General features: G+C 49.2%; 1 protein-coding gene and 1 long non-coding RNA gene across 4 annotated transcripts; one reads left to right on the top strand and one right to left on the bottom strand.

Moving 5' to 3' along the window:
* On the bottom strand, positions 1 to 7,317 carry CENPM (centromere protein M). Of its 3 annotated transcripts, none has more exons than XM_026102259.2 (6): positions 7,175 to 7,317; positions 6,725 to 6,804; positions 4,452 to 4,550; positions 3,346 to 3,473; positions 2,252 to 2,343; positions 1 to 1,423 (listed from the first exon to the last, which is right to left on the bottom strand). In XM_026102259.2, exons 1-6 carry the CDS (start codon positions 7,229 to 7,231, stop codon positions 1,298 to 1,300), a joined length of 582 nt encoding a protein of 193 aa, XP_025958044.1. In that variant the 5' UTR covers positions 7,232 to 7,317; the 3' UTR covers positions 1 to 1,297. The 3 variants fall into 3 exon arrangements, with proteins under 3 accessions (XP_025958044.1, XP_025958052.1, XP_064367843.1); XM_026102267.2 differs by having other exon boundaries at positions 3,346 to 3,425; XM_064511773.1 differs by lacking the exon at positions 4,452 to 4,550 and having other exon boundaries at positions 3,346 to 3,425.
* Positions 7,318 to 15,792: 8,475 nt separating this feature from the next.
* Positions 15,793 to 24,178, top strand: LOC112983451 (uncharacterized). Its single transcript, XR_010389219.1, has 3 exons — positions 15,793 to 16,013; positions 19,413 to 19,481; positions 20,711 to 24,178. It is a non-coding gene; the product is annotated as an uncharacterized LOC112983451 (long non-coding RNA).
* The last annotated feature ends 2,216 nt before the right edge of the window (positions 24,179 to 26,394 follow it).

The following is a 26,394-nucleotide window of genomic DNA, read 5'->3' as shown; positions in this document are numbered from 1 at the left end:
TAAATATGATACATTTTATTAACTTAGAATTGCAAAACATACTATTAGCTTGCATTAAGAATAAGGCATGAATTACTGCTGACAAGAACCTGTCAGTTAAGGGATTTATATGCAGCATATGCCCAACTTGCAAGAGACACCATGTGTTTTCTGTATGTTGTTATAGTCAGATTTGCTATGTTCCATCTGTGATCAGCCCCAGAGTGCAGAGCTCCAGCACTAAGGATGCTGGAGGGACAAATGTAGCTCCTGGAGCTGAACTGCCCTATTTGCAGAAGCTTGCTAAGGGCCAGCAGCTTCCACTATTCTGAAATTTGACTCCCCGAGGTTGAAAGAAAAGCTATTTCATGGCTCTTTATTTTGAAAGTGGAGGCTTATTTTCATTAGTGGCTGCATGTTTCTCCTTCTCTGCCCCACCTGTCCAGGCAATAACCTGTTACGTGCAGCAATACTCTCAGTTACAGTCCTCTTTACCTCTTAATTTCTTGAGTCAGAGACAGTTCGACTTCTCTGGAGGACTCCTCCTTGGCCTGCAGGGATTGACTTGCAGCAGAACAGTCTACAGCTGTTCAAGCCATGAGCAAAGACTTGGGTTGGTTGTTATCCCGGGTCTGAAAACTTTGTTCTGGAACTTTCTTCTTTAAAGATACAAAGAAAGCTAAAGTGCTAAGTTACCTTCTTTAGTCCCTTCAACCTTGACTAGGTATCAGGCATGGAAATATTGAGCCCTTCACTGGGCAGATGCTCCCACAGCTGGATCATTAACTGCCAATTGCTGAATATCTAGAAGCTGCAGGACAGCCTTCTTGCCACATTACTCTCTTAGTGCAGAGACAGCAAGTTTGGCAGTGAGGTTTTGTATTAGTCCAAGGTGCTATATTTCAGGTGAAAGGAAGTAGAAGCCTGGTGTCTCATCTCTAGTAGTTCTGGGCCACTGAAACTCAGATATCCAACCATGATGTGCAGCATTTAGGACAGTGGCCTGTTCTTTTGATGTTCTCTCAGTAAAACATGTAGCTTCTGGCCACTGGCAAACTGGGTGAAATCCGAACTTCAGTATAAAATGAGATTCGGATGTAATAACGGGATCCCCAGGTCAAGCTATCCTCCCCCCAACACCCCTGCCTTGTCCACTAAACAGGAATCAAGCTTTTCTCGATAGATTAATAACTAGGAACAGCTCTAGAGGAGGAGGTGGTCATAAGACAGGCAAAAAAAAACCTTCCCAAAGTGTTTCCAGCTTGAATGCCTGGAAGTGAAGAATTGATGAATCTGGCTGAATTCTCACAATACAAGGTTATTCATCAGCAGAGTTCCTTATCAACGAGCCAAAGGACAAGGCAGAAATCCCTGGTATCTGACCAGAACAGATCTGCAACATCCGGAGAAGTCGCTGAGCAGTGGCAACTCGTATCCCTTCCAACTGGGAACAAAAATGGAGAAATTATTTAATAATTTAAAAATAAAAATAAAAAAAGCAGTGCTCAGCTGTTATACAAAGAAAAACTGGCAGCATTAAAACCAGCACTAAGTATATTTCAGGACTGCTAGGTACAGACACACCCCCAAACAGGACAATTTACTTGCTTACTGTTAGAGAAGGCATAGTTACACCAGCTCAAAGACCCTAAGAAAGTTTTGGGTGCCCAACCTCACTCTGATTTGCTCAGAGAGGGAGAGGCAAATAAAAGGATTGCCAAAGGAACAAAACTATCTGCTGGTGAGGGAAGAGGTCCCTCAATGAGGTATAATGAGTACACGGAAAACTGAAGTGTGCTACCCTGAGTGACAAGCTCTCCCTTCAGCTTTTCAACTGAGAAGAGTGGCGTATCAGATTGCAAAACGGTGTGTGAAGCATGAAAGCCTGGGTAACAGGAAGTGTTGTATGTGCAGTGTGAAAAAGAATCACATGACAGACAACAGCTCAGGGGCTCCCAGGAAGAAGAGAGAATGCTTTAAGGAACAAACATACCACGGCTTTGCATGGCAAGGAAGTCTTTGCTAAATTTGGATGGCTTGGCTTTCGGAAACTTTGAAGTAGCACAGGAAGTTACAATCAATCTAGAAGACTCATTTCAAGGACAGCCAAAGTCCTATACCTGTACTATTCTTGTAGAAAGAATCTGGTCTCTGGCACTTACACATGATAGTAACATATGTACATGTATTTATTACTAACATAATGACTATACTAAGAATCAGAAAGCAGGGGAATCCACAAATTCCTTCAGATGCCAAGTATGCATCTTACCTCCAGCTCACAGTATAGCACAGGACTGCAATAGACTTCTCCCAGTTTCCAGACAGCATTCGTCTGTACGCTGCAATAATTCACCCTGCCAACTACAGAAAAGGGTTTTTCCACATTACGAGGCCCATAATCAACATTCAGTGAAGAAAAGTACCAGGAAATTCCACATCCACAAAATGATCCAGGGCTAATTTTGAGAGCATCATATTTGGTAAGACAACAGTAAGGAGTACAAACTGAATGGTACAAGATTAGCACCGGGTATTAGCACAGAAGTCTCATAATACGGATGGCAGGAATAGTATCACCACATTAATGAGTACTGCAATGTTGTTAACGTTTTGGATAAGGGACCCATACAGTGTCAGCAGAGGCAAAATCTTCCACTTATCCATCAATCAGAAGCTCTCCTGTCCCATGTAGTATCACAGGGTGTTCCTATCTCCAGGACCTCACCCCATCATAAGAGTCATAGCACAAGGTAATGCTGAGACTCCTTCCTTTCCCACCCCAGAAGAAGCCCTCCTATGACCCCAAAATTCCAGGGACATGGCAGCTCTGTTCCAACACAGAGCAGTGTAGGCTGGTCCCTCCAGCTCCTCAGAGCCAAGCCTGGGAGGCTATGAAACTAAGCACCTTTTTTGCTCAGAAGCAAGGGAGAGAAAAATATTAGAGGCACAATGGGACCAGACAGCACACAGCAGGGATACCAATCATATATTAAAAATATATATAATAGTTCAGTAGCTTCTCCATTTGGATTCGTTTTATTACAACAGCATCATATGCTCCTCACTGCTAATGAGACTACCATTAGGACAGACTTCTGCAGTGCCACAGAAAATCAATAACACAATTCATATTTAGAGAATTAGGGACAGAGAAGAGAGGTCTAACTGGAAGTGAGCAAAAACCACGCTTTTTTACCCTGTAGTTAATAAAAAACAAGTCAGTTGAGTTTAGCTATAATTTAAACAAAGCTTTTGACAAAGCTGCTGCTCTGCTTTGTTTCAAGTTAAGCTACTGCCTTGTTTTAAGAAAAGCAACAGTGAGTTGTGCTGCTGAGAGATGAAGAGGGCAGATGCCATACATACCCCCAGTGACAAGGAAGCATACTTTCCCCAGGAAGAAGCTGGCATCCACATGAGCTAGCGAAGCTTCAACATTCTTCAAGCTGTCAGAAAAGCACAGACAATCCAGTGGGGACAAGGAGGTAGAACTACTGCACCACAAGGACAAAGGGAATAACTTTCAGAAGTCCAAATAGAGAGCCAACGATGCTAAAATCTGTTGATCCATGAGCTGACAGAATCATTCTCTATACAAAAAGCATGGCAACAGAGACCTCTGTAATACCCACAGCCATTGAAGAATCCAGAAAATATCCTTTCTACCCAAGACTTAATGGTTAGACTAGTTTGAACAGCGTCCTCTAAGATTTGCAGACACCAAGCATCCAAGCTCATTAAGATCCAATGAGACTTCAGTACTACTTAGGCTCTTTCAAAAGAGCTAACCCACACATTTCTGCAGCACCATCTGTACTGTAAGTATGCAGCTGGGCCTGTCACTTTTGGTAAATGAAAGCCCAAGATCATCAGTCACAAGCTAACTAAGTAACAGAATACTGACTTTTGTCCCCTAACAAGTCTTCACTCATGGCCTGTGGACAAAAATAAGATTTCTGAAAAGATAAGCACAAGATGAGAGAAGAAGGATTGATCCCTGTAGACTTCCTTTTCTCCAAAGGGACATCTGCAGTGCTGATCCCACTCAGCCAGCAGTGCCAATGAAGTGCCAACACAAACACAGCAAGTGGCTGATTATTAGGTAGTACTGCCTAGTGCATGCCAGCCATCTGCGTACTACAGAACTTAGGAGTACCACTATAATTTCCACCTAATTTTACAGGCAGTGTCTTTCCAAGTCTCAGCTCATATCACTCCATACCTGAATCCAGGAAGAAATTCTGCCTTCTCCGCTATGGCAATTTAATGCACAATAGCCACGTTCACAATCCTACCTAATCCATTCTTTGAGGCTGGATAACCACTGCATTTATTAGTGAGCTGTTCTACCACAGCAAATCTTGGGTTTGAGGTCTAGTATTCAATGTTTCCAACACAAGAAAAATGCAGATTTAGCCATCAATCCAAGAAAGGATATCAGCTTCCCCATCATAGTTTTGCCCTTCTTTTACCTGTATTTGCTCTTGATGTCAATCATAAATGCAATCAGATCTATCCTGGGCCGAAGGTGATCTCTCTCTGAAGGTAAGGGGAGGGATGTTGCAAGGTGACTGAAAAATAAATTTGCCAGTTTACCCAAATAGCTTGGCAAGACAGTATCCACTTAACTATTGCAGTTCACCATGTGGCAAGTGACCAGGAAGCAGATCCAGCACCAGCTACTTATGAAATATTTAGGCACTAAAGAGCCACTGTTTTTTTTTTTTAAAACCCTTCTTCCCACTGAAAAGAAAGGCCTGTGTAGTATACAGCTTAGTCCTTTCACAGAGAAGAACGTTACCAATGCCATGCTTCTGGAAGATCACCTGAAGGGTAGGTTGGAAGAACAAAAACCCCAGAATTTCAATCTTTCTCACATACCACTCCCTCACTACAAGAGGAGAGAGAAACTCTGATCTTGGACTCACTGGAGACTCACTTCTAGCAATTAGAACTGTGGGATTTAATAGTTTTCTCCAGCAATCACAAACTACAGAATACATTTCCTTCTATCATTCATATGTAGCTTTGCTAGCATCAGCAAATAGTTGGCTGTATTTTGGAACAAAAGAATGAGCAAAGACGTTTTATATCCTCAAGCATTTATTTACATATACACCTTATCCCACCTCAGATCAAGGCAACATATGAGATGATCACATATTCCAGTTTTTTAACTAAATTTTTAATGAACTCTGTATTGAGACTTGCAATATAGGTGTCTGCCAGCCTCTAAATAAAGGTGTTTTCTTTCCTATAAATATGAAAGGTATGATTTAACAAAAACATTTTGAAACTAACAGAAGATATGAGTGAATTGTGTTTAGAAGATACATTGCAATACAAATGAGCTTAAAAATTTCAGGTGAGATTTAGTGATAAGCTTTGGTGAAGTTAGCAGATATCCCCATTTAAAAAAAAAAAAAAGCTCCATGATTTAGAATTCCACTATATTCAAGTTAACATCATTCAATGATGTCAAGAGTCTCCAGACCATTCAGGTAGGTCTGCCAGACACTGTATTACTTTGTAATGTACATAATCCCAAGCCAACACAGTGGAAAAAGAGCTGTCATGGATCTCTGTTCCCCTAGCGATTCTAGCACAGGAACTTTCATCCTGACACAATCACTCTGTTGTGCAAGCATAAACTTCAATGCCCTTGAACTACCTAGCTGGAATATCAGTAGCCACCTAGTTACGTCACTTCAGAGCTCAGTACAGGCTGTAGTATTAGCATAGAAAATTGGGCAAATAATTTGCTATCAGTTAGCATAAGTCTCTGGGACGCTATGATCAAAGAGGGGCAGAAATTCAAACTAGCTAGCAAAACATTAATTCAGGTTTGCCTTTACTGTGCAGTCTAGGACTATGCAAAATAACACGAACACCTTCTGAAAAATCTGACTAAACTGATTTGCTCTTGGCAAGAGAGCTGTCAAGGTTGTTATCTAGTAAAAAGCTAATTAGGCAAGCTTTTAGATAGGACTCATCATGCAGCTAAAGTTAAAATTCCAAATGCATTTTAATAGCTTGAAGAAAGCTTGCACATGCATATAAATCAGATTCTGGCTAAGAATAGCACTAGAATTAATGGACGTCTTTCAGGAAAACTTAATTGGTTTCAAGTAATTGCAGGAATCTTACTTGTCTCAATTTTCTGCATATGCTTAATCCCTAGATATACCTGTCTGCCAACCAAGAAAAAAAAAATCCCAGAATGGTGCCCTTACTGTACCCTTGCACTTTATTAATCAAACATCTGTGCAACATGCAAAGGCGAACAGTACATGCACAATAAACAAGAAAAATAAGTGAGAATTTTTTCCACCCCCACTTCTAAGCAGATCCAAATTGCTTTTTCTGAAGAAAGAACAGTTTGTCTTTTGTAAATGACAGGCATATCTGTGCAATACTGTACTCTAGCGTTCACAAAAGCAAGTTCTGTCTTTGAAAGGAATTCACTTTAGTTACCTTAGTTCCAACTACTACCACTGGGGTAGAAGCTGCATTTATACGCAAGCTTCTTATCTGTACTTCAGAAGCAGAAACTTGTGGATCAGCGTCACCTCCTCTGCTTGTGTTTCTCCTCCTAAACCAGATGACAGCAGTACCTGTATGATCTGCTTATGGTCATTTGCCCGGATCTCAAGCTGAAGGGGGAGGGGGGCACGGGAACCTCTGGCAGCGGGCAGGCCCAGACAGCGCTGGCAAGACTCGCATCCCTCCCTCCCCCAGAACTCACATGCTGATCTTGAAGCTCTTCTTCTCTTTGAGAATCGCCTCTGCGAGCTTCTGCTGCAGACTCTCATCTGAACCCACCAGCTGCTCGGCGACACGGAGGGAAGCATCATCAGATACTGCCCCAAGAAGGACCCAGCTCGGGGCGACCGGCCCAGGGCAGCACCCGGGAGGCACCGGGGCGGGGGAGGGGGGGGCAGCACCGCGACCCCCCCCCCGGGGCCAGCGCGGAGCTGCTACCTCCTCGGCGCCCCCACGTGACCTGGCCTCTGAGCCCCGCCCCCGGGGCGGAGCCAACGTGGACAGCGCGAGCCCCGCCCCTCCGGGAGCGGGGGCGGGGCCAGCGCCGCCGGTGCCGTTACCGTTGCGGTGCGGCCCAGAGCGAGGCGGAGGGTGCGCGGCGGCGACGGCAGCCGCGCGGGGAGTGGGGGCGGCCCGGTCCCGGTCGACCTACCAAGACAGTGGCGGAGTTGAGCGCCGGGAGCTTGTCGAAGGGCCTCACCACCGCCATCGTCGCAGGAGGCAGCACCGCCAGAGTGCGCGCGCCGCGATTCAAACCGCCGCCGCGTCCTGCGTCACGGCGTCACGTGGCGCGTCGGGGCCGGGTGTGGGGTGGGAGGGAGGCGGGGCGCCTTCCGTGGCGCATGCGCGGGGATGGCAGGATGCTGAGTGCGCATGCGCTCGCGCCGGCGCCGTGCGGCTGTGGGAGTGCGCAGCGCTGTTCGCTCCGCGCCGTGGCGGGGCAGGCGGGCAGCGGGGCCTTTGCGTTGGACGTTCTTTCTGTTGCCTGTTTAGCGACCCAGGCTGCTGTGCTAAACTTTTCCCTGTCCGGTCTGGCTCCAGCACCGTGGGCAGGCATGTTCTGCCTCCCTGTAACCCTGAGGGAGGAGATCCACCACCACGCTGCCAGCGCGGGTATAGAAACACAACAGCTCTTCGCTCCTAGAATAAGAAACAGTTGGAGCACGACCCAAATACCGAATTCTACGTGTGTTACGACGCCCCGGCCTAGTTTCTTTGTCTCTCTGGAGCATTCTCTGCTGACGCGGGGACTTTTGCATTGCTCAGAAACATATTCATTGCTCAGAAACATATTCCTGTGTCTCAAAGCCTCTCACCTGAAAACCAGCTGCCCTTCCCTGACCTTTTGTTAATCCCACAGCTAAACTAGGTGGTTCTGCAGAAAACCCCATCCATCTTTTGTGTTGCATCCTTCCTCCCCAAGCTTCGCTGTGAGCCTTATTTGATTCATGTGTCTTCTTAAAAATGTGTGGAGTTGTCTCCCCCCCCCCCCCCCCCCCATATTGGGGTTCTTTCTCATGTGCTGACCTCTGGCTTGCAGGAGTGAAAGTGGACTCTCACAGACAAATGTTCACGTGCTAGCCTAGCACTCCTTAGTGGAAGCTGAGGAGAGCTAATCCTTACCATCTCTGCTGTGGTGCAGCAACCATATGTATATTCCCTGAAATGGCTATATTTATAGCAATAGTGATATAAATTATGCATTAGGATGGGGAAGTGAAAAGCATATTCAGACCACCAACCTCATTTCCAAGCAGCACAGAAGCGCTTGCTATATTAAGTATTGATTACAAGCTAGTGAGAGGCATAATCAAGCCTGCATAGTCACTAACTTTGTTTAAAAAAAAATTGATCCATCTGTTTCAAGTTATCTCTATACTTTGTGCTTAAGCCGATCACCTCTGTGGCCTTTGGCACATCGCCTAGTACCTCCATGCCATCTGGAAAGAGTTCAGGGACCTTGCTTCAGCAGGGCTCTGGGTTGTGCGTGCTAAATCATCCTGTGCTGGCTTTGGAAGGATGCTCCAGCAGCCCTGATCTCAGTCCTACCCCCTCGTGCCCATCTGGCCACCTTCCCCCAAGGTGTCCTGTCCATCACTGCCTGCCTCTTCCCAGCCTGGCACTCCTCTGCTCGTGGTCTCAGTGTTACGGGCAGGAAGCGGTGCATGCCAAGGCACTGCAGAGAAGCAACGTTGTAGATGCATGTTGAGCTGCTACCACACCATATGATGAGAGCAGAGCAGGAGGAGATGACATGCGATGATCAAAAACCCTCAGAGGGCCAGTTTCCCTTGCTGACCCACAGTCTGTCTTGCTGCATCCCTTGCTGTGAGCCTTCGCTGCAGGTTGAGCACCCCAGCTCTGCACCGGGGCTGCCAGCTCGGGTGTGCTTTCCTTGCACCTTTCACTAGGGCTCCTCCGAGGGGCAGGAGATGTGCAAAGGGGAGAAAGGGGGCTACAGGGTGAGGTTGCCAACAAAGACTTCTCCCCCCTTCCACTGAGCACTGGAGAGGGGAGGTGAAGGGGGGGAGAGGTGGGGTTTAATGTAAGCTGACATCATATGGCTGAGATGTCTTTTTTGATCTTGACAAAGGCAGACGGTTCAGCTCATTGCCAGCATTAGACAAATTACAGGTGAAGCAGAAGAGATCACAGGATATTTCTGGTTGTTGTCACGTTCAGCTGGGGGAAGGGAGGATGAAATCAGGGCAGACGTGTCCTAAAGATGGAAGGCAGAGAGAAAGTGTTAAATAACGGGAGCCAGCTCCCTGGGTGGGGGGATGCAGAGAGCAATTGGGACAACACTCTTTTTGAGCTGCAGATGGTATGGAAATATGCTAAAAGCTGCAGCGCTGGCCTAATGAGATGATTCTCCTCTCTCTTCCCCCGTCCTTCTCCCTCTTTCCAGTTCTCTGGCCCCACAGAAGGACTGCAATTGCTGCAGCCAGATGAGATCACTGTCTGAGCAGGGGCACGCTTATTGTCTCCTCCGTCAGGCAGCTCTGGCTCCCTCCATCGGCGACACGGGCGTCTGCTTGTGGTTCAGTGAGTCAAGTGCAGCAGATGAACTCACACCGATCCCACAGTTATTTCCGCGTTCACCACAGACATTTTACTTAGCTTTCAGCTGAGAAGTCCAAGCAGATGTACTGACAGCACCGTTGATTCCGTCTGCAAAGAAACCCCAGCCCCTGGGAGGGCTGAGGAAGGAGCAACGCTGTCTCTGCTCTCATCCATCAATCCCCATTTTTGTCCAGCCTTGGCCACCCCTTGACAGACATCCCTCAGCAAGGGCTGAACTCTGCCTTCCCACAGGCAGCAAAAATTCTTGCTGCTCATTCCTCCGTGTGCCTCACGTTTACTTCATCCTTGCATGGTGGAGGTCCCCTCTGCCTTAGCCCCTTAGTAAGGGAGCACCTGTGGGTGTGTGGCCTGTCTCAGGGTGACTTGGAGGGGATCATGATGGTTCAACAGTCCTTGCCTGAAAGTCCAGGTCTTTGGCACAGTTGGTTTCCTCCTGAGAGGCAAAACAGTTGCACGACAGCTGCCACGATGAACTGTGCCATGTAGATGCAGTTTGCTTTCATTCCCCTTTCAAAAACAGGCAGGTGGACATGAAAGGGGGATAAAAACCCTGCAAACTGAGCTCCGGTCCATGGAGAAGGAGAGAGGAGGACATGCACCATCACCTTGCACCTTCTGTGGCTGTTTATCCGTGGGCTAAGAAAGGGGGGGGCATAAAGCATATATAAAGCCAAAGAGTAGCATTTAAAAACTGCTTTTTGAGGTAAAGATGATGTCATTAGGAGGTGGAGACTCAGCTGGCAACATGCCTGAGGTCCTAGATTTATAATTTGGCAAGGAGAGGAGGGGAGAGAGATGAGACATGGTTAGTGTTGGAGACCCGGCTATATTTCACAAATCACTGCATGATTGTGTCATGTTGTTTCAGTTTGTAAAGTGGGAATAACAAGTCCTTCTCTGCTTCTGAGTGGTACATTAAAGCTGAAGCAGGTGTTTAAATGCATTTTACCTAAGTGCAGACAAGAGAGGCTACAGTAGTACATGATATTAAAAAGGTAGTTCCTGATTTTACTCTGTGGGCCACTGTACATCACTCTGGTAGCACGAACCACTCCAAAAATGGATATAAGTGTAGCACAGCCTGTGTGAAGATGCTCTGAGGCTGCCAATTAATGCAGTCAGCATGAGTGAGACTTGGGCCTGGTCATCACCAGGGCTCCTGAGGAATGGTGCAGTCACACCTGGAGACAGGGCAGCACTAGTCAGTGCAAGAGAAATTACACAGCACATGTTGCCCTCACATATCCTTGCCCAATTTGCTATATGCTTCATCCAGTGTGTTGATGAATGAATCTCAGGGCATTTTCTCTCTGTTTTCTTTCTTGGTTCTCCCTCCAGCCAGAGGAGGTATGGAAACAAGCTCTGGAGACAGTATTGGGAGAAGGGCTGACACTTCCCAGCAAGGCAGTGGTCTCTGTTATCACAACACCCTCTCTCCCCAAACCCCTCTGCGAAAGAAGCATTTGTGTGGCTTCTTCACAGCCCCGCTCAGCACTTGCTTTGTGAGATCTCACTTGACCACAAGCAGCTGACTCAGGGTAGACCTGTCAGCAACGTTACTCTGCATGGGTAGCGTGTGGAGTATGGAGTCGCACTTACTTGATTGCACTTATTCCCTCACTAATAGTCAAAAGTGATATTTTTGCAAGTGCAAATTATTAGGGAAACTAATGACATTTCCACTTTTGTTGCTGGCAACTTCATTATCCTTTGGTAAAGGCCCTCCATAGCAAACTTTTGACCCAAAGGAAATCATTTTTCCATTATGCTCTTTAATTTAGCTAACTTTAGCTGTTTGAACAACTCAACAAAGCTTCTCAAATGGGTTTTGTTATCTGAAACTGTAAAAGCACCCAGAAGGCAGGTTACTCTGCTTCACCAGCGGAATATCTGATTGATGTCCTGACATGCGTCCAAAGGGCCTTCTGTGTCCTGCTGTGACTCCCTTGTCTCCAACAGCAGACCAGGGAAGCATTTCTGTGACTCTTTCTGGAGTGTCCTCTACTGCTGGCCTTGGGGCAAGGCTAGTTTGGTAATGACTCTCTTCTCCCCTACCTAATTTTGGGGAGTTCTTGGAGGTATTGTCATATTGTGAAAATCATACAGGTGCTGGGAGTGACAGAGAGCACAATCAGTGGGACATGTGCTGTGAGCGAAAGGGGTCTGTTTCAATTGCAAAGTTACCTTAAAAAAATCCCTGAGCTGCAAAGAAAATTGAGAGCAAGACCATGATGTGCAGGTGTACCCACATGCTGTAGGGCACATTCTGGACGGCTGAGAAGATGCTGATATAAGCTTAAAGGATGCTAAAGAACGGGGAAGAAACTGAAGCATGGGGCTGCATGTCGCCCTGGATCTGCTGTGGCCAGGAATTACTGTTTCGTCTAACCCAGCCAAATACTTGTGCATGTTTGCTGCCGAGCTTGGGCAAGGTGGAAGTAGGCAAGGCAGTGTCCAGGTGTGTAGAGTTGGTCTGAATAGAGGGAGAGCAAGGGCACATAGTGCCCGTCCGCTGATGCACTCCCTCTGTCCTTGACCGATCCTGGCTGCTCTGTCCGTACCTGGGGCCTGGCTCTACATGCTTCAGCTATTTACATTCGCATGAGGTCTCTGACTAATCCCATGTGCTTGGCACAGCATTGCCTACTTTCACCTTGCTCCTGCTCCATCCCCGCTTTTGCCTGTGAACACACGTCTGCAGTGTGACTGTGGGCCCTTGGCTCTGCATCGCTTTCCCCCAGCTCCTACTGGTGTTAATGTCACTGAACTGGGAAAGGAAGTTGCTGTCAAAGAAGTAGAAGGTGTTATGGTAAAAAAGTGCTGCTGCTGACTGAGACACCACCATCTAGTGCACAGTTTACCATCGCCTCATTCTGGTTCAATATTTGAAACACAGGGTTTACATGTGGGGAAAACTGGAAAAGCGGACTCAATGAGGCTTGGGATTAACGTGAACTTAGAAGAACTGCTGCCCCAGTATATTTTTTGTGGCATTCATCCTGTCATTTTTTGGCACCTTAAATGCAAGAAATGTGCCTGAGGTTTCCCAGCTATCTCCTCCTTCTTCATCCAGAGCTGATAATGTTTTAAGGGTTTCTCTTCTGGCTGGGTGACCCTGTCACACCAGCCTGTGCTGGGCACGTACAGGAGCTCTGGATGCCTGCCCTGTCTCCAGGCATCCTGCATTCACCTTCACAGTGCGGGTAAATTTGTGGCTGCAGGGAGATACGGAGGAAGACCAAGGCTTTGGCCTTGGGCAGGTCTCCTGGGGTGAATCTCCTCCAGGTGGTCCGTGTATGCACAACAATGCAGGGGCTTCCTCAGAGTGCATCTGTGGTGGGCTGGAAGCCCCCCAGCACTGCTGGGCTATTTGTTTAGGCACTGAGTGGAACAAAATTTGGCACATATTTATGTCTGGAAAATGCTGAGTGGCATGTGGCAGCCTTATTCTTAGTGAAAGCTGAACTTCAGCTGAAGCATTTCTGTGCTGTTGAACTATGCGTAGCATGTCGATGTCTGGTGCTGCGTCACCGCTGCAGCTCCTATCGGAAACCAAATGACTTGACAGCACCTGAGAGCCCTGACGCATGCAGTGAACAGCTGCTGTGGTGTCGTGGGCCACAACCACTGCCAGTGCACCACTGTGTCCTCCTGCCAGCTCCAGGGTGACAGCACTAATGCTTATGTAGCAGGGAAGCAAGTCAGGGAAAAGCTAACCCAATGAGACAAAAAATATTGCTGGTTCTGGGGTTTTGACTGCAGGAGCATCATGCAAGCATTAAGCCCAAACTCAAATCTGCTTAAACCAATGGAGAAATTATAGTGTGTTGGGCTCATCCTCGTCCTGGTGTCTGCCCTGCAGTAGCAGTGACCTACGAACAGAGCAGAGGACAGGTGGCTGCGGGATCTTATGCATTTCGGCGTGATATCCCAGGTGGACCGAGGCAGCCTGCAGCTCCAGCACCCACCAGTCTTCTGGAGGACCAGATGGGTTGTCCAGCCTCGTCACAGCCAAACCATGGTCTGCCTCTCCCTGCCGGGCAGCAGCGTGCGATGCTCACCAGCAGCCGTCTCTCAGACCCTGCTGTCACAGCACGGCGTGGAGCTGCTGCCCTCCACGGCTCTCTGGAATGGCCCCAAAATGATGTTTGCTCCTGTCATTTTTGACACATTTGTTAGATACCTGGAAAGTGATTTTCTTTCCCCTTTCTCAAATGTACTGCATTGTTGTCTGCCTTAGGATTTACTCCTGAAACATGATATCCTTTCAACATATTTCTTTTTTATCTGCTTGGTTTTTGGTTTGTCCAGACCATATGTTTCTCTCCTAGTATGGCCAAAACTATGAGGCTTGTGTTTTCCACTCTCTGGAATGGAATTAGCGAAGCAATAACCATGCTGATGGTCAAGGTGGGTATCAAGGCTGACTTCTGTGAAGTTAAAATTTAGCACAATTGCAGGCTCTTCTCTCTGGAGATACACTGCAATCTCCCGGACTGCCCACTTTTTCTGGAGCAAACCAAGAAGCAGTTAACTAATCCTAGAGGATCTGATCCACTGTGCAGATGTCTTGGATACTGGGCTATCACAAACATATTTCTTAATGTTTTTAAGATATTACTAAGTTGCATTAAGCAGAAGGGGGCCGGGGAAGACAAAAGGAGTATGAGAAAGAAATCATGTAGCACTCCAGTCAACTCCCATAGCTCTCAGCTCAGCCCTGTCTCTATGCCAGTGAATTAAACACTGGCACAGGCTAGACAACAAACTGCTTTGGGGTATTACCTTTCACTTTCTTCAGCAGCTGAAGGCAATAGGAGCACATTGACTCTATTGCAGTCCACAGGTTTGCTTAGGGAGTGAGTTAACCCTTTTGTGGCTGAAATGCAATTTTCCAGAAAAATCAAACCTTGCTCTTCTTGGCTTCCAAGACATAGGTGTGTAGCTGGTGCAAACTTGGGTCCAGGCTAGGACAGTTTTGCAGATTTTATTGGCCCTGCAACCCTTTCCAAGCAGCCCCTGCAGTGTGCCTTGTAGGGCTATAGGTGTCAGTGAACAAACAGGGAGGGCTGGGGTGCTGGCAGGAGAGCAGCGAGCTCTCTGGGCTGGAGCTGGTCAGTTAATTGATTTTGTTAAAATGTTTTTGTGTTAAATGACTTTTGAGTCATGGTGAAAATTTTCCCTGTGTACAAAAAAAAAAAAAAAAAAAAAAAAAAAAAGGAAGAAGAAGAAGAAGAAGAAGAAGAAGAAGAAGAAGAAGAAGAAGAAGAAGAAGAAGAAGAAGAAGCAGTTGGGTTGTTTCCATTTCTGTGCTACTGAAAAGCTGAAGCAGAAAATATTTCAGTGCAACTATTTCTGTCATCAGTGGCAATTATGGAGCCACGCTTTGATTCTGTAAAGAAAGTATTTCACTGAAAGCAAAACTATTACTTCAAAAATAACATTTTTTCTGTTTTCTGGTTTGAGATCTTCTGGTCAAAATGTTGACTGTTTTCTTTTTGCCTATTTTTTGAAAAGGAGTGCTAACCTGCCCCTTCCATCATTCCCTTTCCATGCCTCTGTCTCCACTCCCACAGCAAACCTCCAGCCTCCAGCAGCACCCTGTGGGCCAGGTTGGCCATGAGGCAGGCACACCTGGAAATCACTAGAGCCTTAAAATCCCATAAAGCTCCATCGGCCCAAGCTGACACATTTGTGCATCCTCCTTCTGCATCCCCGTGCCCTATCCTTGCCCTCTCGGTGGGCTCTCAAGCACTCCCACCCTCCCATGGGGAGCAGTGCCCATCGCCTCCTCTTTCCATGCTCAGCTCCTTAGCCTCTTAAATCACTCCTGCTTTTCCTCTTTGAAAGAAAAAAGTCTTTTCTGCTATTCTAAAATCCTTTCCAGCTTGGCGGCTCAGCTGGGGCTGAGCCCCCCGACCCCCGCCATGGTGCCGGCGGTGCTGGAGGAAGGAGAGCATCGCTCAGCCGGGCTCCTGCGACTCTCCCTGGGTACCGTGAGCGGGCGAGCGCGGGAGGCCGGTTGCCATAACGACTGCTGCAAAAATGCCCCCCTTGCGCGGGCATGCAATTGGTCCGAGATGGTCCCTCCTTCGGGGGTGACGGGGCCCCGGGGAGGCCGGAGGGGCGCCGAGGCCGGCGGGGAGGCAATGGGGGAATGAGGCAGCGCGCCCGGCCGCGCACCATCCCTGCGCGCTCCCGCCAGCCGCCACCACCTCCAGCCCTCCCTCCCGCCCCGCTCCTGTCGCTTTTCGCTGTCGCCCTGGCTCTCCCAGAGCCGGCTCCCTTCTCCCTGGCACCGGAGGGAAAACCGCTCGCTGGGAAGCAAGCCTGACTCATCCCGGCCGGGCCCCAGCACATGCCAACAAGAGCAGCCTCATCCTGATGCCCCACTCCCGCGGAAGGAGGTAGGTGGCACTTTGTGGGGCAGGCAGCGGGTGCTCGGGGGGTTGCACCAACGGGGTTGTGTCCGGTGCCTGTCCCAGCCATCGACAGTGCCTTGCCCCAAGCTGCAAGTTCCCCCGGGGGTGCCCAGTCTCGGCGTGATCTTCCGTGGTTGGGATAAGCCTGTTGTTGGTGCATGGTTAGGGTCTAGTACTGGGAAAATTGAGCTGAACCTTATTTGTGCTCCTGACCGTGCACCTAGTGGTTTTTGTGGCCAAAGTCACCTGCGTCCTGGCACTCCGTGGGCACGACTTCTGCCTCGCTCACCCCGTGCCCGGGTGCCCGCTGCGTGTGCATGTCACTTGCAAACTCCTGTTCCCCGCTCCTGGCCTCCCCCAGAGCCGATTCTGCCCAGTCACCAGCAGTGTGCCCCCGGGGGTGTACGTCACACGCGCACCCCCAGCACCTCGGGGGGCAGCAGCAATCAGCAGAAAGGTCCTGGGGTGGCATTCGAAGGGGAGTAGCTGGAGGGACACGTGGAGCGTGTGTTTAAAAGGGATCACTCACCTTACCTCTAAGAGGTGTGTCTCAGCTGGAATACTGGGGACTTTCTTTTTAATCTTTGGGAGGGCACGGATGTCCCCCTGCCAAAAGGGGCACTAAGACCGACCATGCCAGCAAGGGTTAAGGCACCTTGCATATCTGCAGAGCCACTCTGGAAAGCTGACACCTTCCCAAATTCAACTCCCTCTTTTCAGCATTTGCAGTCAAAATCTGCTCACCTGCCTGACAAGAGCAAGCGCTTCACGGTGCTGGCTCTGCAGAGCCAGGGGGGCTTAGACCCACCAACCCCACTGCTCGGCTTGGCCACAGCGAGGTCCTTCATCAGGGTGCCGGGACGGGCGGGCAATGGGGGATGCCAGGCAAGGTGAGGGTGGCAAAGCAAGCAGGCTGAGGACCAGCTTGCTGGCGAGGAGCTGGGAAATACTAGCTCTGCTGGTCACCAAGAAAGGATAAATTGGGCACTCTGTCGGGCTGCTTTTTATTGTGGTGCTTTTTGGATGGCAGCTGCACTTTTGGATTTTGAAAGCGAATGATGGGGGAAGGAAATTAGGTTGTTGGCTTGCAACCCGTCGCCCGGGGGGTCTGAGTCAGAGTTACCTTCCCAGGCTCCCAAGCCCTGGCACTTCCTGCATTAAACTGCGCAGGGATTTATATCATCTGCTCGGGCACCTCCGGGTAGAGGGTTTGTAGAGGCTCGGCTGCCTCTAGCCGGGCTCCACCAGTGCTGGTGGAGGAGAATGCAGGGGTGTGTGTTGGGCTTTGTTAAGCAGCAGCAGCATTTGAAGAAACAGGAGCTACTTTTGCAGAGAGAAGAGAGAGGGCAGGATTCAGGGGTCTCTGGCCACAGCTGGGCCTCAGACCGGGATACTCTCAGGGGAGGGATCAGGCCTGATGCCCTCCCCACCTTTGCAGCCCCTGATGATGAGGGAAATCCCCTGTCCAGCTCCCTGCTCGCCACAACGCGTCTACAATGTCCTAGGGCTTGGGCTGTTTTTTTTTCCTCCTAAGTTATTTACTGCAGAAACGAAGGGGTAGGAACACTGCAAGACTGTCTCTTCACGCCTGGCTGAATGGTGGCTGATGCTGAGCAGTCTGGATTGGGCATCTGCTTCGTTGTGCGCGGTCAGGACAAGTGGGGTCTGGGCAAAAGCGAGGCACCAATCAGCAAGAGAAATACAGCAAAAATCCTCCAGGACTTGGTGGTAGTAACAGCAGTGCTGGAGGCAGGCAACATGATGAGTGCTAAAAGCAGAAAAGAACATGGTATGAGGAACCAAAATGCACTAGTTTCTCCCCCATCATGCAAGGAGAACAGATAAATATTCAACATCTATGCCACTCAGTGGAGGGGAATCTTTTTTTTTCTCTCTACTTCTGGCAGTTTCTTACTTATCTTAGCAAGAATTCCTGCTAGTTTCAGATCTAACCATGTGACAGAAAATCTTATTTATAGGGTAGAAATGAATGTCTTGCTCATTCTTGTGCTTCCTGCTGATAGTCTTTATGCTAGCAGGCGAGGACAGGGACTCTCGCTGCAGGATGCATTCAGCAGATAAATGCTTCTGGGCAGATTTGAATCAATTGATTGCTCTGGTATAAAAATAAATAAATAAAAAAGCCCAGCACGCTCTGTGCGAAATCAGTTAATGTGGTTCCAAACTAACTAGCACTTGCTGCGTCACAGAAATCAGAGTGAAAAACAACTTGCCAGGTAATGATGTGTTCATTCCTGCACTCTGCCAGCAGGGATGCCTGCAGGAGTTTATCTTCCTAAATTGGGGCCACAGGACAAAATAAATGGGAGGGGAAGATGCCACATCCCGGCATCACCAGGCACAGCTTGTGTCAGGAGGCGTTCGCTTCCAGAGCATGTGCGATGTGATCGCTGAGAGAAACCGCAGCAGCAGGAATGGGGAAGGAGTCCCAAGCATTAGCCTGGGGCAGGGATGGGCAGCAGCGACTGTGCAGCCGGTGCAGAGCTCTCCCCAGTCCTGCCGTAACAGGCCCATGCATGGGAGGGCAGGAACAAGTGGTTACTAGCAGCGTGGTGATTCGGAGGACCATCACGTGTGACAGCTTTAAGGCGTTTTGAAAGGCAGGATTTCAATGAGGGCTCAGCTCTGCCTGCACTGAAGTCAAGGGGCATTTCATCACCAGCACCCCGGGGCAAGTATTTTCAAAAATGTACTTTAAGTATTGCATTTTGTGCCTCTGTGCTGATCCCTTCACTGCCCATCCAGCTTTGCCAAGCCTGAGGGTTCCTGGTTTTATTCTCCTAAGCCTGCGACAAGCCACACAGTCGCCGTGCCAGATCCAGAAGGGGCTTGGGCAAGGGCAGTCCCACAGTCCGCAGGGAGGGCATGGGCTGCACCTGCTTGGGGGTGCTTTTGGAGCCCCTTTTCTGCCCTTGCCTGATCCACCTGCTGGTGGGTGTTTCAGCAAGAGCAGGCAGCTGGGAGGCAGAAAACTTGGGCACTGCGGCGGGCTGCAACACAGATTTTCGCTAGGGCATTGGCACCTCTTTACTAGGCGCCAGTTTGCTTTGAAAGGGATAGAAATGATCCCTCCTTTCCAGGGAAGGGGACAAGGGTGGGCACAAATGTGAGGTCATTACTAACAGCACAGAGTCGGGGTGTGTGCCTGAGCCTGAGTCAGTGTGGGGTGAAGATGGGGCAGGGAGCAGGGCAGGGTGCTGGCAGGCTGCCGGCTTCGCTCCCTGTCTGCCCCCCCCAGGAAGCTTCAGCCCTGGGGGCTGGAGAGGGAGACATCTGATCCTTCCTTCTCGTTTGGTTTTAGCGGCGGTGGCGATAGCGCAGTGGGCTGGGTCAACAGTGGACGTGTTGTTTTGTGTTTCCCAGGGCAGTGCTGTTCTGGAATAGGAACGCGGGTCACAAGAGATTTTTGGCAAGGCAGACCGGCCACTCCAGGTAAGTCACTTCTGCACCTAGCAGGTGATGTGGGGTTTAAACCTGAGCTCAGTTCAAACACACTGCAGCTGGCAAACAATCGCAAACCGGAGACCTGGGTCAAAAGGATCAAAAAGCAGAAGTCATAAAAACATTGTGGGCAGTGATAAGTTCTGCTAATAAACCCAACTGTCACCTACTGAATACCACTGCAAAAAAGTGTGGGGAGACTTGGGAGCCCTCAGGAAAATGATGAGAGACCGGGACAGGCAAGGCAAAAATCAGTGGTGAACCAAGAATTAGCTGCAAGATCCCCAAACCAGGGTAAAAACTGACTCTAAATAAGGATACAGCAAGGTAGAGCTCAGCACTGAGCTAGGCTGTCTCAGACCATGGATTCAAAGGGGTCATGAAATGCTAGAGAAAGTGACAGCGGCAGCAGCAGCTGCGTTTCCCCAAAGCAGGAGATGCGAAGCAGCTGTATTTACTAGCTGCAGGAGCTTGGCTTAGGCAGGCATCTGCTCCCTACCTTTTGCTGCCGGCAGCAGGGCTGTGGGAGTGGGTGTTCGCACTGCTAGCTGGCGACTCTAGCGGGTTCACACTCCTCTGCTGTGGAGGATCAGGACTGCTGCTCACTGAGGAGGTCCCACAGCAAAGAGCCAAAAGGAATTGCCCTCTCCAGAAGGCTGAGGTGCATTAGGGGGTAACTGGGCACCAACTGGGATGCAGCAGGACTGGGAGTCAGGGTGCAGTGAGGCTGGCACTGCTTAGGGGATGGACTCGGCATGGTGAAGCCTGGTGGAGCTATTTCTTTGAGTGCTCCCGCTACACGAGCTTTCTCCCCTTTTCTCTGGCAGCCATGCCCCACTTCTTGGATTGGTTCGTGCCTGTGTATCTGATGATCTCCATTCTCATCCTGGTGGGCTTTGGAGCATGCATTTACTACTTTGAGCCAGGACTGCAGGAAGCCCATAAGTGGCGAACACAGAGGCCGATCATGGAACGGGACCTGCGGAAGACGTTGATGATTCGGGACAACCTTGCCTTTGGGGTGCCTGAGGTCTAATATGCTGCCCACAAGGGGTGTGCTCTGTGTGCTGAGTCCAGAAGAGCCTCTCCTGGGTGGGTGGACATCCACAGGCCTTCGTCAGGATGACAGGTCTCCCATGTGCAAGTGGGGCAGATCGTCACGTCATTCTTTGCTGATATGGGTCTCTTAACGTTCACCTTTCTTTCCCTTCACTCCTTAGGCAATGTTTATGTGGCACTGCAGACTCAGGGCTTTCTATCTGCCCATAACCCTTTATCCAGCAAAGGACTTCTGCACCTCCCATGGCTGGGACTGATGAGTCACTAAAACAAAAAGATGTCTTGCTATTCACTGGTGAGTTTGAGCTGCCTTGTGTCTTGACATGACCTTCACAAAGAAAGGTCTCTGCAGGGGTACCAGGCTTCCAAGAGGATACAGAGCCTTTTACTCCTAGTTGCTGGGTTAAATCTAACCCAGGCTGCTTAAGTCAGAGAGGTGTTTTTGGTGAAATGAATTTGGTGGCTTTCAGCCCCATTCATTGCTTCAGCTGAGCTCTTCACAGCAATCACCCTTGGCAATGCGCTGGTAAGCTTGCTGAAGCTCTGTGCAGAGGGGCCAAGGACTGACTGAGCCCTGCAGACTGGATGCCTTTCTCCCTGTTAAAGGTGCACTGCTTTTTTGTGTCTGTTTTGGAGATTGAGAGCTTCAGAGTTTGGAGCTCTCAGTCTAGCATTTTTGTAAGCACAATGTTCACATTAAGATCTTTACTAAAGAGGTTCGTCCAAACCCTGTGCCAAGCAGAGAATATTCTGCACCACTTCGTGAAGGGATGCTGCCAGATTTATCTTGTAAACCTCTTCTGGTCCACCATGGAGCACCTGATCTTCTGCTCCTCTCTGCAACTGAAGGAGACAGGATACTTTTCTGTGAATTGATTTGCACTTGTTTGGTCCCCTGCACCCCAGAGTCATATTGTGTGAATCCCTGGAGCACTGGGTGCCACTCTCCCTTCACTGTCATCCTCACTGAAAGCTGTGAAACATCCCTCAACCCCCTTTCCCTGCATGTCTCTGAGAAGGGACACTGAGCCATTTAGTGAAGTGGACCAGTCACACTGCCTGTGTTTTCTGGACTCAAGCTGTATAATGTGGGTCTCGCACAAAATCCAATGTTTATATACAGTATTTGCACTTTCTGCACACCCCTGGGGCTGATCTGCTACCAAAGCACTGAAAGAAGATGTGAAGCTGTGGGTACCTGGGGCATTTGCACCTTTTCCCTCCCTGCCAGTGGAGTGCGATGCCCAGGGTGTAAATTAAGCCCTAGGGGAGCTCTGAACCTGTGACAGGAGGTTTTGTCAAGAGCCAGGCCTGGCTCTTGTTGATGCATATCATGGTGATGTGTCACTGTTGTATATTGTGCTCCTGCCTTCACCTCTGTGGGACACTGTAATGAGCCATTGCTAGTCCAGCCAGCGTGAACGTACATGGTGCTGCTCTCCTGTGCCATCCACAGCACCCTGGTCATAGTGATCGCTTCTCCTCTCACCCAGAAGACACTCTTTGGATATGCAAGCTGTGTAGGTGATAGATGTCAGCTACCGGCAGGGTTCTATGGGCCCCACTCGCACACATCCTGGAGGATGTCAGCCGGCCACCACGACCCTGGTGTGCATGTGTCCAAGCATCCCACGCTGCCACCTGCACATGCTGATATCATATCCAGATCCCCAGGCTGCTCCGAGGGTGCCAGCTCTGTGCCATAGACCCCGACAGCTCCTTTGGGCAGCAGGAGTCCCTCGATCCAGCTGTGGAAATAGGCTTCTTCCTTCCATCACACCTCCCAGATGGGGTCATGTTGCTCAGCCTCCAAGATGAGAGTTTGGCAGCATGCAATAACTCTCCTTTGAAACTGTCAGCAGAGGTTTTCTCCTCGATTCTTGAGTGGAGGAGGAGAGTGCACTGGGCTGATTTAACTGAGTGATGTGCTGTTGGTAATTCTCTGAGGATACAATTAATTTTTAATTCTAAGGGCTTTGGCTCAGGAGGGAATGGGTCAGGGCACCTTGTAAATAGCCTAGGTCTTTCTGGGCCTTTTCATCCACTCAGATTGCAACAGTATCACCATTATCTTTCACAGCAAAACTGGTGGGAGCTTTTTAGCTCTGTTTCAGCCAGAAGGCAAGTTAAGAGTCCCTCCATTCAGCCAAAAGCGGAGATCTTGATGCAAGTGTCCTGAACTGGGGAGTCTCATCCAGCAGGGAAATGAAATGAGTGGGATGACTCCTGTGCTGAAAGTTACACTCGCTCTAGCGAGCGCAGGTGCAACCTGAAACAGGTACATCCCAGGCATTTTTGTGCCTTGGCGAATCAGGCCTGTGAAAGGGAAAAACCACAGGGCTGCATACTGCATGGTATCACATACCGTCCTCAGCTGCATCGATCATATCTCCTGTCCTCCAGCACAATATAGCTATAGTCTCCAAGTGTCAGCTTGGAAACCTGCTTCCCATCATTGCTGGTAACTAGGACTGCAATGCAAATGGACCCCAGCTGGAATAATGGGATAGCAATAAAAAATCTTTGTACTAGAGATCAGGGGCTCTGTGAGGTTGAGGACAGGCTAAATTGTCCCTGTGCGACAAGGCTGCCTGCTGAACAGACTTATAGTAAGGAAATCCCTCTCATGCATGGGGGTCTTTCTGGTGTTTCCAGTTTGATCTCTTGTTAGGAGCTGGTTCCCATGGCTGGGCACCTCCCAGTCAATCTCACCTGAAAAAAAGGTCTGGTTGCTGGTTCAGCTAGTTGCTTACAAAATGGTTAGACTAGATCTTCAGAAAGGACTCTCTCAACCCTACAAATGAACCCTCCTCTGCCCCAGCAGCATGGCTTCTCCAAGCCTGGATAGACATGGATGGGCAGGATGAAAAAGGCCAGAGTCAAAAGGTATGTTGCAGTCAGGATGTGTGGAGCTGGTCACCGTGGTCTCCACCAGCACAAGTTGCTCTGCCATTTCACCTCCTCCAAACCTGCTTTCACCTGCTGAGTCAAAAGAGAAGTCGAAAAACCACCAAACTAGTAAAAATGAAAGGCGCACCATGCCTGCTGCTGCAGGTCTGTGCCGTGTATGGGAGTGCCCTGCATACAAGCTCAGGTGCCTGGCCAGCCCCGCTCTCAGTGAGCTGGCAGGCTGGGCTGCCACGGGGCTTCCCATGGGTCTGCCGGCTCACACTGGCCCCTTGATGCCTCATTACTGCTCTGCATCACTCACTGTGTACAATCTTGCCTGTTTTCATCTCCTCTGCACACCGGAGTCAGTATAGAAACCTGACCAAAAAGAGGAAGACAAGTTCAGTCCCGTCCCACTTGCCTTTGCCTTTTTGTTCAGTTTTCTATGGTGAATCCTGGGGTTTGAGTATCTCAAAAGGGAAACAAGGAGAGCACCAGCGCTTTTGGCACTGAGCATTTAGCGGGGTGAACCGCTGGAGACGATGCCATAGGAAACAACTCTGCCAGGGTGGGGGGAGGACTGAGACGTGGTCTAGTGAATATCTGTTGCCTTTGACATCCCCAGTACCTCTTCATTCATCTGCCTGATACCCCATCCTCATCCCAAGAGCTAATGAAGGCATAGGCCCAAGTTTCAAGGCCTGCTGGATATTTTGCAAACTATTTATTTAGCTTCTCTGGCTTATGTTTCACTCCCTTTAGCCCTGATGGTATCAAGCCAGGTATTTTTCATGGCTACTAAGTACTTTATTGTCAATAGTGTCAAAGCCCTCTACTATGAAATATGAAATAAAAGTGTGTAACAAACCACATTTTCCACTGCTCTGTTTTCATTTTGTTCCTCCTGGGAGCCGCCTCCCTCCGGCTTAAGACAGCCAGCAAGGACTAGTTTGTAGTTAGATTCTCTTTAAAGTAGGACAGTTCTTTATCTGAGTGGTTTCTCTTCTGGGTATACTGAGGGGTTATCTGGGAGTAATTAAGCAAAAGGAAAACACTGACTGAAAACTGAGACTGTTTCTTCACTGTGATATCTGTGCAGCTATAAAGACTCTCTCTAGGGAGAGTGAAATAGTCTCAGACACTGAATTAAACTGGATGAAGCATTAGAGAAGATACTTAGTGCTGGAAACACTGAACAGCATTGGATTGGTCTTTTTCACCTTTCCTTTCTCTTTTTCTTGAAAGAAACATAGAAATTACACAGCACTTCTTTACCCACAACACTTCCCATCAGGCTCTCAGCACAGCCTTTAGACCCCTGGAAGATTGTCGCGGCCAGAGGGCTGACAGGGACGTGGCCTCCTGCACAAGGGGCCAAGCAAGTCCAAATACCCGGCTACCCTCCAATGGCCAAGCTGGGGCCTGGAGGAGCAGGCAGTGCTGGGAAGAATATGCCAGCCCTGCAAGGGAGCTTCTCGATGGAGCCACCGTGTGATTTATGGGGTGGTGGTTACCCCCTCCACCTCAGGCAGGTGGTTCTAACCAGCAAGATGATGCAGCCAAAATGCTTACAGGTCCCCACAGCTGCAGAAACTATCAACCCAACCTCTCCTATTGCTGCGTAAATCAGCTGTGTAAGAGATCAGATGCATAACTGAAATAATAGATATTTTTCTCCCCCTGATTGCCATGTGCTGCCAGTGGGCCAATGCAATGCACCACTCTTGTGTGGTGCTGTCTGCCACGAAAATGGCCAGCAACAAGGCTGAGATCCCCTCCGCATTGTCGGCATGGTCCCTGCCTTCAGCAGGGCCACCGGACGGCACATGAGCATCACTGTGCTGTGGTGCCCTTGCCTTCCTCTCCATCTCTCCCTGCGTCTCTGCTGTCACTGGTCCACATGCATGTAAGCAGAGATGGGACTTCATATACCTTGATTGTATTTTTTCTTGAAAGAAAATTTTGAAAGGTGAAGTTCCCAGTGCCCCTGCTTCCCCCGGTGTGCCCCTGAGCGCGGTCATTGCCATGATGCCGCTCTGTGGATGAGCAGTTCATGGCTGGTCCCAGGCCAGTGTGGTGCCCTTCTCTGCCCGCCACAGGACGGAGAGATACTGAGTCAGCTGGCTGCCATCTCCTTTACAGCATTAATGCCCCCAAGGACCTGAGGACGGTCTCCCCAGGGGAGAGGTGACTCCTCTCCACCAGGGCACGGATCTGCATGAGAGACTCCTCAGCTTTGGAGATGCTGAAACTTCTCACAAGAAGCTTTTGGCATTTTGAACGTTTCCAGTTTTTCGGAAAAAAGCAAAAGCATAGATATTGCAATGGTTGCTATTTTCACTTTCCGCTCCATCTCTCTCTTTTTGTCCTGCCAATGAGCAATGTTTTGGCTCATCCCTCCCACCAAAACACATGCATTCTTTTCCTTTCCTGTTTGGTTATCGCACTGCTCTTCAAAATCTCTTTTATTTTGATGAAGGTACAGAGTAACACACTGGCTGCTTGTAACGGATGCCCTTTTAACCCTGAAAATGGCCAAATGCTAGTGGAATTAAAAAGCAACCGTAATAATAGAGAAGCAAAAGAAAATCAGAATAGCACAAAAGGCATAAACCTGGACAAAGACCTGAAAAGCAAACACTGCCTTCTTCAATGGGTGCATAATCTGTTGAACTGAAATCTGTAATTTAAAAACAAAAAGAGGAGAAAGGGAAAATATTTCAAAAATTCAGTGCTTTTTGTTTTTAATCGCAGTCGTTTTCTCAAGAGCAGGTGGCTCTGCTGTGACGTCCGGCGGGTCTGAAAACATCCCAGCGGCATTTTTCCCACCAGCAGCATGGGAGCCAGACGGGGGGCACAGGGGACGCCGGTGCGGGCTGTGGGGCGGCCCCCCGGGGCCCGCGAGCCACCAGGCCGGGAATGTGCCAGCACAGGGGGGGAGGAATGGCTGCAATGC

Source organism: Dromaius novaehollandiae, chromosome 1 (genome assembly GCF_036370855.1).
Source record: "Dromaius novaehollandiae isolate bDroNov1 chromosome 1, bDroNov1.hap1, whole genome shotgun sequence".
NCBI classification, from domain to species: Eukaryota; Metazoa; Chordata; class Aves; order Casuariiformes; family Dromaiidae; genus Dromaius; species Dromaius novaehollandiae.
This window is presented reverse-complemented; position numbering and strand designations above follow the sequence as displayed.